Source organism: Diadema setosum, chromosome 8, assembly GCF_964275005.1.
Source record: "Diadema setosum chromosome 8, eeDiaSeto1, whole genome shotgun sequence".
In the NCBI taxonomy this organism is placed as follows: Eukaryota; Metazoa; Echinodermata; class Echinoidea; order Diadematoida; family Diadematidae; genus Diadema; species Diadema setosum.
The window spans coordinates 35,404,636-35,417,866 of record NC_092692.1 but is presented as its reverse complement, the minus strand read 5'-3'; the positions used below and the strand labels follow the sequence as shown (position 1 = coordinate 35,417,866).

Here is a 13,231-nt window from a genome sequence, read left to right as displayed (position 1 = left end):
TTTTGACGCGGAGCTTTAGATTTTCGACGCGGACGTTTGAGAAGACAATTGCATTTGACATTCTCCTCTCTCCCTGCGTCGTGCTGAAAAGTAGCTTTAGATTACGTGAGAACGCAACCTATAAAAAATAAAATGACGCCCCTGTATGTTCAGTGCATCAAGGAGCTCTCTGCGTCATGAATTGAGCAGACATAAAATAACCCCAAACGCGTAGTGAAAAACTCAAGACGATGCGAGCTATATGTGAATAGATTGCTATCAAAAAGTGATTTTGTGCATGCTCAGAACAGGTTTTTTTTCTCTCTCTGAACGTCCCCGTTGCAAAAATCTGAAGCTCCCTGTTATCATCAAGGGGGAGGGGGGGGGGGGGATTCAGGTAGTAGTAATTTTTAGATCTCGAACCTTTCTGATGCTCGATGATCCTGAGAGAAAGCCGCTGATAATGTCACTGTACCATGATGGTTGGGATGTACATCGTGTTCCAACATAACTGTCAAGCAGTAATCCCGTCAACTGTGTGGGACTTTATGGTGTCAATTTGCAAATGCAATGAAAATTTGCATGAACCCAACATTGGACATTTTATTGACCAGTTTCAAATTCCAGTTCTCTAAATCAAGCCCCTCTGGTTTTTCACAAGCAAAGTAGTAGACAACTGGTTCATTTCAACCGTGTTCATATGGATTTTTTTGAGGGATAATGTCCATTTATTAAAGACAGAGAATTTTGCTACATTGTTGCATTTATTTTGATAACAGCTAATGTAAGTATTTCATTTCTTTGCTGACTTGTAGGCGTCATTTGTACAAACCATCCTTTGAAGAAGATATTTACCTGTACAATTCTTGGGGAAATATATATATGTGGTGTGTACTTAATGGTTTTAAAGTGTTCTAATGTACAAATTTTAGTTGCACTCAATGTCTGTATAATGCTGAAAGGTGATTATTTATTTTCTTTTGTAATAGTTGTTCCAAATAGTATATAGAGCAGCAGAGGAATTAAACTTACAAAATGTGCTGCAAATAGTTTTTATCATTGTGTGCATTTGAGGAGTTCATGAAAAGAAATCTTCAAGGCGAAATCTTTCACACTGTTGGCATGCCTATTGGTGGTCCAAGGCACACACAAGACTAAAAAATCAGCTCCAGAAAGCTGGGAGGAACGTTGGAAGTTGTCAACAGGGAAAAAGATAAAAGTGCGGCTGTTAGTGATAATTTCATTATGGCCACCAAAGGATTTGACTGACGGCAACGTCCTGACATTCACATGAGAATAGTTGTTCTTTAGCTCCTTGTGTAGGAGGAAGTTTTGATGACTGGTGAATCTGGGAGAATTCTGTGAATTCACATGACTGCTTATATTACCAAAACGTGACGGTGGTTTGAGTTGTGTAGTGTAGTTGACAGTTTACAATAACTAATCGGCAGAATACCTCCTCAGCTGCAAGAGATTCTGCTGAAACTCTCAAAAATGCGTAAATGAGGACCACTGCATGCAAACAATGAGGTCAAAGGTGGCGTGGAAAGGAGTGACAGTATTTCTAAAGAGCGTTTTCATCTCTGTCGAGGCAATATACTCATGAGGCGATGACAGACTTAGGTGATTGATTGAAACGAGATTGACAGGGTCTCCAGAATAAATCTATTTACTGTTCTCATGTATTGATGGTATCAATTTACGGTCTGCAACCTGTTGCATTCTTCGCCAAGCAATATGAAATTCTGTATCTGCATAGGGAAAGATTTGTACACATTTATGCGTGTCTATGTGTGTGTGTGTGTGTTTGTGTGTGTACAAGTATGTGTGTACATGTGTGTGTGTGAGAGAAGCAGAGTTCATGTATGTGTGTGTGAATATATGTTTGATGGAGAGAGGGAGGGTTATTGATCCAGATGGGAAAGAGGAGATTGTACGTTGTAGGAGAGAGCAAAGTAGAAAATTATTTTTTATTACTAGGTAAAACAGCCATTATTCTCTCTCATTTATTCACTTTCACCTCCAGTTTGTTTCATCACCAGTTTGATCATTATTCTTCAATAAAGTGCCAGTAGGAGTTGAATTTCAAACAAATATATTAAGCTGAATCAATTAGCATGGTTACCTCAAATTTAGGTGATTTAAACCTTTACTGTTTTGTATATTTGAATTTCATAAAAATATCCAAACAATATTCGTGTCTAAGAGGAGCTGTATGTATTGTACCTGCAGTTTGCTCTTGTACAAATCACTACATTTGTCCCAAAAGTGGTAGGTAATGTATTTTTCTTGAAATGGCAACAAAGGATAGAATTAAACCATTCTGTTTATTTCATTTGACCGTATCTATTAATTGCCTGCTTGAATATGGCACAGATTTAGAGTTTTGAGTGATAATGAAGACAAAGGTATATATTTGTCTCATTTTAAACAAAGGCCAAAATATTTTCACATCACAGTGTAGAAACAACATTGTATTTCTAATCTGCACCTCATAGGGTATTTCAGCATGTGGGTATGAATTTCATTTGTGCTCCTTGCTGATATTTTTATCAGGAAATTCAAATGAGCTTGAGTAAAAGGAAACACACATCTTTCTGCTTTCTTTTTTTCCTCACAGTTTTTATTGAAATGTTTGTATGTGTCACAGAACCATTTAAATTTGGTATGTGATAAATGATTTTATAGAGCTTTGTACTATGTGAAAATAACTGTACATTTCTGACCTGCTACAACAAAATGATCCGAAAGTCGAGGGAGGTCGATTTGCTGAAAATTACATGACATTACATCCTTAATCTTCTGCTTTATTTTCATATATAACACGACTCATAGGCCCGAATTCACGAAGGTGGTTTAATGAAACCATGGTTTAAACCATGGACAAAAACTGTGGAGTGCCAAGTGTCGCGCGGTATATTTCGTTACGAAATTGGTCATTTCGTCGACAAAATGACCGTTTCGTTAACGAAATTATCATTTCGTGGACGAAGTGTTCATTTAGTTACCAAACGTTGTCATTTCGTTACAAAATAATCATTTCATTGACGAAATGACTGATTTCGTAACGAAATATTCCATGCGACACTTGGCGCTCCATAGATTTTGTCCATGGTTTAAACCATGGTTTCATTTGTACCACCTTCGTGAATTCGGGCCATTAAGGTTATACTCAGTTGCGGAGATATCAATGATTTGATGAGATTTCTATGTTGAGTGGTCTAAGAAATCAGTATTTCGAAAAAAAAAAACGCCTTCAAAGTTTTCCTTCCGACTCAATCTTGTTCAAGGGGAGGTAAGACAGTTATCACCTCTTGACAGCAGAAGGTATGGTCCTAGCAACGTCCGCAATGTTCATTCAAGCTTAGCGCCAGCAGTCTACGCACGACCAATCAGTAACCAGGATGCCACTCACTGACCAATAGGATTACTCCCTCGTTGCTAGGGGCGAAGTCTATCTGATGCGCTAAATCCAAATCTTCGGACATGTTTCTGTTCCGTTGAAAGTCAGAAAGTCATGGCCCAGAAAAACACAAATTTCTTGCCTTTCCATTGATCATTTAGCTTTGAAATTCCATCAGATGATAGACAAAACATTAGACTACAAATTGATGCCAAAAACAGAAATTTGATAGTTTTGACCAATTTTGATGATCTGCGTTCAAACTCGATTTTCTCAGCTCCGCCATCAGCAAATTTTCGATCCTTTTGTTGTGGCGGGTCACATTTTTTATTCATTCTGCCAATAATAACATGTAGGTACTACTGTAAAAGTGGATATTTTCTCACGACTTATTTTTCGCGCTTGGCTGGGTAAGAAGAGTTTCGCGTGTTTTTAGTTCTGCGGAATCAAGACATCAGTTACTGGAAGATATGGCACGCAAAAATATTTGCTTGCTTCTATTTTCGCGCTAGCTTCTGGTTGCGCGTAATGCGCGAAAATTTCAACACTGTGAAAATTTCCACTTTTACAGTATTCTAGTTTTTTCCTGCATCAGATTTGAATAAGAGCTGATCTCTCTTCCCTCATTCATTGCCATCACTATTCAGTTGTCGCCCTTAAATTTGAATTGATGAAGATTTGGTTTCATCAATATGGTATTAAAAAAGAAACAATGTGATTGGTATCTATCCTTCTGTAGAATATGACTATATATAATGACACAAATATCTTACTTCAAGTTCAGACAGTGCATTGAAGTCAATAGTAGTGAGCACTTTACAGTTCAAAGGAGGAAATGCACATAGATATTCTCACATTTACAAAGTCTATCAACAGCCAAGAGCATTTTCCATATATTGTAACACACACAGTGAACCTTTCAAGTTCATGTAATGTGTATTTATAGATAAATGGTGTATATCTTGTTTGGAACTGGAACTTCATACTTGTATACTCAAATCCATCAAAAGTGATACATGTACCATGACTTTGCTGTGATGCGATATTGATGTCAAAAGAAATTGAATCAAGCCTTTCGTTCTCGCTCATTCAGCTTTCTTTGCAGTTGAATGACTAATCAACAAAGAAAAATAGAGATAGCGACATTCTGTAAACAGCTTGTTGTTTTTTGTCAAACAAACTTGTTCATAAAGCATGATCATCATGAGCCAGTTTGCAAGTGGTGTTGAGAAATGAGAAAAAGATGTACACTAGTCTAGAGTTTAAAAGTCTTGAGAAACTAGAGCACTCCAACATCAATATGCCTGTGGAAGTCTTTACTCATGTGCACTTGTTACGCCCATTTTTAAAAAGCAAAATGAAAATGCAAAAAAGGGGGCTCAAGCAGTGGATATCGGATGTATCATTGGTCAGTAGATATTTCAAATAGACCAATCAGAGTTGAGCGTTGGTGATTGCTAGTGGTGGCTGTGAGAAAGTATTGAGTTCAAGTTCAGACTGATTGATGGCAGGCATCTAGCATGGACCAAAAACACTGATGTACACCACATTGTTTCATGAATCTGGAAACTTGTATCAATGGCACTGACTGATGAGTAGAGGGACTCTATTCATGACTGAACATGCTAGAGCGCCCTCACATGGTGGGAATATTGCAGGAAAATGAACTTTATCCAGGGAGGCAGCAGCATGAGGAACTACATTGGGGATCGTGCATGGTTGTGTAGTGTTTATGCTCTCATCGTGGTAAGAGATTCACATGCACAATAAAAACAGCAACAACAGAAAAATTACATGCAGTCAATATGCCACCTCCATATTTTTCATTGAAAACAAATGCCATGAACTTAGTTGTAATATTTGTATTGAGAGTACGACAACAAAAAGGTGCAACATATAGATTTCATTACTTTGGGTTTACAAGGAGCATGATTTAGTATATCTGTTTCATATATCTTTGTTGTTTTTTTTTTCATGGCCCACTTTTAGTCGTTTTGTCAATATGGAGTATTATTTGTGCTGTTGCCCATTTCATAGATTGAGACCATGATGCATTTTACTTCATGTTTTAGCAGATGTGTTTTATTAGGTCTTCATTTTCTGTGAGGGGATGTCTTGGATGTATATATATATATATATATGATGATGTATCTCCTTTATGAAGAACAAGAGAAATTATTTGTGCATTGTTTATCGAACCTTTCAAAATCTATGGAATAAAATTGAGAAATATTTCTGGAAAAAAAAAGAAAGATGTGTGATCAGTATTATGGTATTGGTCTCAAATATTGTATTCCAAATAGATTGAAAGTTCTCTTTAAGGGTTGGTGCTACAAATATATTATATTTCATATTTTACTGCTACATACAGGACCATGTATGCTAAGTGAATGGACATTGAGACTACATTGATACTCAACAGTAAAACAGAAGTGGATGAATATATGAATATTGTGTATAATATTATATGCCTGCATACGTATAAAACATATTTCTTTATTATTGAATTTATCTATTTCTGCAATTACAAACAATATATCGCCTAATATATATATATATATATATATATATATATATATATATATATATATATATATATATACACATATAAAGGCTTCAATGTTTGAAGAAAAACTAATTGCTCATCAGGCAAATTCTCTAATGCTTGTATCAAAAATATAATGATGCCATAAATTCAAAAGTAACAGAATTGGAAAAAAAAAATCTGATGAAAACCGCACAAAAATACATGTAATAAATCCCGATGGAAGTGTTAGAACAAAAAAGAATAAACCCCATTGAATCGATGATGACTGACGAATGAGATGCCCATGAAAATTATGTTGTTCTTTGAATATAAATGCTTATCTGAAAAGTTTACGTAATTTACAGTTAAAACAGTCTTGCATAGATTACAAGATAAACAAACACAGCACCTAATGACATAAGAAAAGACAGTTATAGAAGCACAACGTACACACTACTTAAAGAAAGGAAACAGAAAGTTACAAAGTATTTTGATACTGAACAGTACCATTTCACCAATCATAATGGACAGTACGTTTGCTCTGTAAAGAAAACATATTTTACAGGTTTCCATTAATAGATTCATGTGGATTACAAGATAAATACTAACTTAATAAACACAGTAGCTCCTGATGACCTTAAAAATGAAGGAAAAGTGAGATGTAGAAGTACTAGCTACACATCGCTTACACAATGTTGTTGTTTTACAGAAAGAAAGAAGAGAGAAAAAGGCAACGGAAAGTTACACAAAGGCAACGGAAAGTTACAAGGTACATGTATTCTGATACTGAACAGTACAAGTTTCACCAATCAACGGTCATTTAGTTTGTCGGCAAAATACTTGTATTATGTCTCAAAGGAAATTCATGAAAACTCAAGACTTTCTACCCACGAAATCTGCACCGAAGAGGGCTCCCTTCACCGTGCATGGCCCTTTCAGTGCAAGACTTGTAACGACCCGCTATTGATGGAGTTTTGAGTTTATCATTACTGTTTAAAGACCTGCAATCAGTGAAATGTACCTCCTCAGCATGGATACAAGATATAAAACGAGATTATTATAGTGAAACAAACTACTGTAATTTGCAAAATTATATGATGAGGGGAGAAAAAGCAAGCAATATCTAAATATGATATAAACTGCCCTGGATAATGAAAATTAAATGAGAAGATCTGAGAAGAAGCTCAATGAAAGACAAAAACAATAAAATACTTGCAGAAATGTATAAGAGGCTTATCTTTTTATTTTCTTTATTTTTTGTTTGGCACGAGTACTGAACTAACTTGCTTACAGCTGACAAGTCGACTAACAAATTTGGGGTGAGTGAAAGGGATGTTGTGACTCATTATTGGTTGAAGCGAGGATTCAGCTTTTAGGATTTTGTGCGGAAAACAGTAAAACAAAGCGATTCTGATGAAAAAAAAAATGGGTCCCTCCTTTTATTGGGATCGCTTTGTTTTGGATATCTCAGCTACTTCAAAACCAATTTTCATAAAATAAACTTTGAATCCTCTTAAAATTACAGTAAAAGCTCTTACATATTTCATGAGAGGTTTCTCATAATCTTAAAAAAGAAAGAAAAAAATCTCAACCAAAACTGTATCATCCCTTTAAGCTGCTACACTTTCTTTTGTCATCTTCTTCTTCGTCTTTGTTTAACGGCGATAGATCGCGTCATAGCTCTGCATGATACTGTAGGTGAATAGCTTTGCATAGTATTTCTACCAGTTATGTCCAGCCTGGCAAGGTCGACGTATAGCGTGTCGTGTTAAAGGACCTATGCGATGCATGTTGACTCGTATTGATTTATAATATCCTGATCAACACTCTATGGGGCAAAAAAAAAAAAAAAATGTCTACACGGTTGTTCTTTGATTACTTGGAAACGACTACAAAAATAAAAAGCCTTCCTAATCAACGTTTTGTTGATTACATCATCTGTCAATTACTGCTAAACTGTTAATACGACTGAACTACAAAAGTCATTAGAATGCACCTTTCTTAAACTGGATTAGCATAACTTGCATGTTTCCATCCAATGTCTTTTGCTATAGTTATAGTATGGAAATATGCAATGATTCTCTTTCGGAATGCACCCTAAATTGTATTTTTTCCCCGAGCTGTTCACTAAGAAAATCACGTGATGTTTGTACATGTACGAGCCATGCAGGAACTACTGTGGAGTCCCGCCGGAGAATACAGAATACGCAGTAGCACCGTGTTCGTTTTCCAAATCTTTCTACGGATCCGGGACGATGACGACGGAGTCTTCCGGGGCTCGCCGGGAGAATTCATCCCACGACCCGTCGTAAACAGCTACATCTTCCTTCCCCAGCACGTAGGCCGCCAGAACCACTGTACACGCCCCGATGCCGACGAAACAAGAAGAGGCGATCGGGCGAGACAGGTCCACGCCCTGGGACTGGAACAATCGGCGCATGTCTTCGGGCGGAACCAAACGATCATTGTCTTCTCGTATGAAACCATCGTAGGGGACGTTCGTTGTTTGTCGGATATGGCCCAACTTCAGTCCTATTCGCACCACCACCGAGAAGAATATATAAAAAAGGAACAAAACAAAGGATGAAAACGAATCGTCACTACGCCGATGTGGACTACAACAAGGAATGACTATTTCTTTTATAGAGGTCCGTCTTTTTAAAGGGACTGTACAGTTCTGGATGCGGGTGAGGATTTAGCTTTGAACGTTTTGCGAGATGTTCAGAAACCATTCTATGAGATGTCAAAGAGCATGCAATTCTAAGGGAAATCAAAAATTTGATGAAAATCGGTTTTGAAATGGCTGAGATATCCAAAGACAAGGTAAATCATAGAGATCCTAATAAAAGGAGTGGCCTGGCTATCGCCTTTTATCATTATCACTTTTTTGGATATCCCAGCCATTTGAAAACCAATTTTCATCAAATAAACGTTGAATCCCTCTTAAAATTACATGCTCTTTCATATTTCATAAGATGTTTCTCATTATCTCACTTAGGAACGTTATAAACCTGAATCCTCACTTCAACCAGTACTGTACAGTCCCTTTAAACTCCTGTCATTTTACATGCTAATTCCTTAGACACCCAATTGCAATTACTTTGAGAGCATAATGGGTCGACACTTCATTTAGTGTACAAAATTCGACACGAAAGTGTTGACTTCATTTCAATTATGTGATTTAAATACTGCAGAAATTTGACAGTGACTTTTTTTTTGGCACACCTGTTTCATTTCTGATGTAGAAGATGACCAAGGATAACGTGCTTGAAATATAATGAGCAGTGACACAATAATGTCCTCATCTCATACTGGAATTAAACGCCTCTGTGGAGGATATTGCCCTAACCCTAAGAAAGGCAATGTTCTTGAAATCGCATGTTCCTTCAGTGAGCACGTTCAAAAACAGAAATAAAAGGGATAATGATAACTAGATTGCAATAGTTGACAATAAAGAATGATGATCGAAGGGTACCGAAGTACGGTAACCCTACATACATGACATAATAGGTCTACTTGTTCCAGGACTAAATTCATTGAGTAAGATTCTGTGATGTCCACAGGACTTCTATGGGTAATAATTTTGATACAAGCACCACTGAGTTGAGAGGACCTTCCTCTCCTTCTCGAGTCACACCTCGCCTTTTTCGCACTCTCGGACCCGAGTTGTCGAGGACCAGAAAAGAGGGTCGAGAATTTGAGGAACATTCTCTAGGGGCGGATCCAGGAATTCCGTGAAATTAAAGGGGGGGGGGGGCGATGGCACTCGTAAGCTCCCGCAGGTATACATGCATTGTGTTCTTCGTCGACAACCAGTCACGGTAGAACAGACAGTAGACAATGGTAATAAGAGGCAACATTTTTTTTTTTACTGCTTTAGCTGAGGGTTAAATTCTAGATCGACAAAAATGCCGATGCGACAAACACAGGTAAGGTGTCAAGAATAGCAGCTGCTGACAAGCCCTGCCTGACTAAAAGAAAAAAAAAAATGAATAGCACAACATCCCCAATATATAGACACAATTCCATTCTTCACCATTTCAATCACTCTATGGCGTTTGAGCTTATTATTTGACCATAATTTTGAGCTGGTATTGAACAAGTGTATTTAAGCAAGTAATCTAAGCCTTTTTTTTTTGCTTATATTCAAGTAAAAATCAATGCGTAGATTGTAAACAAGTTTTCTGGAATATAGGGAATATGCCCTAAGCTATTTGCTTACGTAAGTAGATTTGCTCTTGATTTGCCTTGATACACTTTTGCTTGGCAATCTTTACAGCATACAAATTTTTATATTTCCTTGAAATCGACTGTCTTTTCAAAGCATTCTCTTTTGGTGATATCTATTGCCCTTATTTGCCTTCCTATCTCGAGCAGAATGTTACACGAAATCGTTGATTAGCCGAACAAATATGCCAAATTCAAACTTGTTTGAACTCAATACAGAGCAGCTGAGAATAAAGAGACATTCTTTCAACAAGAATTCAAGAGTAGTCATAAAGATTCGTGATGATCACACTGTATACTACACACACACACACACACACACACACACACACACACACACACACACACACACACACACACACTCACACACACACACACACACACACACACACACACACACACAAATCGCGAATGTTACCCTGAAGCAGTGGACATGAGGGATGTTTTTAGCCTCTGTGTGTGTGTGGGGGGTGATCGTGTGTCAATTGTATTTCCCAACCCCCCCCCCCCCGCCCCCCTTTTTAGGCTTTCACGTATGGAATCTCTGGACAGAGTCCTCTGAAAGTCAGACTTTGGTGAGACTTTTCCCGTCTTTTTTCCAAGAGTCATAGAATAAATGTGCATGATTATGTGTGTGTTTGTGTGCGTGTGTGTGTGTGCGGGGGGGGGGGGCTGGGTACTCTCTAAAAAGTTCTAGTGAAAAGTGAAAATATTCACTCTTGGAGGAGTGAATACAAAAAAGAGTGAATTTTGAGTGAAAATGTTCATTTTCACTCGTTTTAGAGTGACCTCAGGGATCAAAATGAACATTTTCACTCAAAATTCACTCCAATTTCACTCTAAATTCACTCTTTTTTGTATTCACTCCTTCAAGAGTGAATATTTTCACTCAATTTTCTTTTTTTTTTAGAGAGTAGTTTCGTGGCCCCTGTGAAGGGTATACCTGGCCAAATTGAAGCCATGCTGCCGTCAAACCACTCCTTCTTTCTGCTGTCGATCATGGTGAACTCGCCCGTTTTCTGGTTGTCGAGCACCTGGTCAAAACTCTTGAGGATGTCACGTCGCGCAGGTTTTGCCGAGAAGAGCTTCGGCTCAACCGCCGAGCCGTCCCCGCTTTCGACTGGTTGCCCGTCCGCTTGCCACTGCTTTAGCCCACCATCCAGAACCGAAACCTATAAAAGGTAGGTAGATTCCCGAGATAGATTAAACTGAAACTAAGAAATACAGGTTGCTATTCCTATACTGTTCAAAGTGGAATTGAAAAGCCAGGACAACGCTAGAAAATGAAAGCTTCTAATTGCCAAACGCTATTTTGTCTAAGAATTTACCAAGAAAACAAGATTGTCTCAGCAACACACAGTTTAATGCAACGTTGCTAAGAAAAGGAATATTGACTAAAAAAACAACAAAAAAAAACCCGTCATTAAATTGACTGCCGTTATCTTCATCTGCCCAAGAGCCATCCAACATCCTACAGCTGATGGGGTCCACATTAAAAATTAAACAATCGAGAGCTTCGTTTCTTGCAACCATTACGTCAAAGGAATGGCTGCACGCAAATCGGTATAATATCATGTTTCTATGATTTGCTCAACCATAAGTATTAGGTACCATCTTTGTAGGTATTCTATAAAACCGTATATGGTTTGATAATACAATGAATGATGAAATAATCAAGCGGTTTACTGAATGAATACAAACAGCGTTTTTTTATATCATAAGGAAACCAACCGGGATGTAAATGCCATATCTGAGTCATGATGATAACACAGTTTGTAATAGTGATGTTTGTATCACAGCTTCACCTTGTCATGACCAAACAGGCGAAACATCCACCACGTCCGCGGTGCCGATAGCACTCTGAAGACGGGATCGTTCTCGTAGACGACCACGTGAGTGTCGTTGTCAATGCCTAGTTCGCCGCCAACGTACCTGAAAGGAGGTTGATGCATTAAATCAGAGGATCCTCAAACCACTGGCTCTTGACACCTCCACTGCCCCCTCACCCCCTACACTATAAAAACGTTCTGTACAGTAACTGCATGCGAGGTACATATATGACAAAGTATCGTAAATGACATGGCATAGAATCTGATGTAGGCTCATTGTAAGCTTATAGAACTTTGACTGAAATTAAGTATTGCCATAACTATTGCAAGTTAGAATGTGACGTTGCGATGAACGCCTTCGCTAAAGAACGCGGTTCTTTTATTTCCCTAGCTACCAATTTAGCCATTAGACCATGGCAACACTTAATGCATCTACTGTGATTTGTCTAGCGCTTTACATCTAGGCAACAACAATCAATTTCAAACGATAGTTAGAAGCCAACCTGCCGAACTCTTCCGGACTCGGTAGAGTGAATTCCAGCCCGGACGTCTTGTCCCGACACTGGTTTAGGTCGAAGTGATGCGATCCTGAGATGTGAGCCGCCAGATATGCCTTTCGTCCTTCGTCCATTAAGCCCAGCCACGTCGCGTCGAGGATACACAGCCTTGAAGGCGTCGTCGACGACGGTGACGACGGGGTTTCTCCTTCAGCCGTCGAGCGCTTCCGAAGTTCTTCGACCAGCCACTGCGTGCTCACGAGAGCTTCCACTTTCTCTGAAGTATCCATTTCTGTCAGGACTCAGTGTAGAATCCTACCTGAAAGACAACTTGGAAATGCGAAAGAGTCACTTGTTGCGACCACAATGAAGTTTTACATTACAGAAATACTCTTAAAAATCATAAGCTAAAAATAACTTGCAAGTATACGAGCAAGCGACACAAAAATAGATTTCAGCGCGCGCACACACACACACACACACACACACCCACACACACGCAATAGATAGAAGTGAAAAGACCTGGCCCTTCACCCACACACTTAGACACATACACAGGAAACAGGAATAGAGAGGAAAAAAAAGATACCCCAAGAGGACCGACTATGTTTCAGTGTCTATGAATTTGTCCATGTTGGTAACTATCAGGGGTCGCGGGGCTTTGTTTGCACCCCACTCTTTTGCCTTTGTGAATTAAAAGAATTAAAAAAATTTCATCAAAACCCATGACTCCCGAAGGTTCCGACCGCAAGATTCTTTTCGTACGTCG

The 13,231-nt window shown here is 38.4% G+C and overlaps 1 protein-coding gene across 1 annotated transcript; it reads right to left on the bottom strand.

Annotated features, from left to right (window-relative positions):
- Window positions 1–7,809: 7,809 nt before the first annotated feature.
- On the bottom strand, window positions 7,810–12,752 carry LOC140231952 (thiosulfate sulfurtransferase-like). The gene is made up of 4 exons (XM_072312099.1): window positions 12,469–12,752; window positions 11,942–12,068; window positions 11,080–11,308; window positions 7,810–8,441 (listed from the first exon to the last, which is right to left on the bottom strand). Exons 1-4 carry the CDS (start codon window positions 12,750–12,752, stop codon window positions 8,149–8,151), a joined length of 933 nt encoding a protein of 310 aa, XP_072168200.1. The 3' UTR covers window positions 7,810–8,148.
- Between the last annotated feature and the right edge of the window lie 479 nt (window positions 12,753–13,231).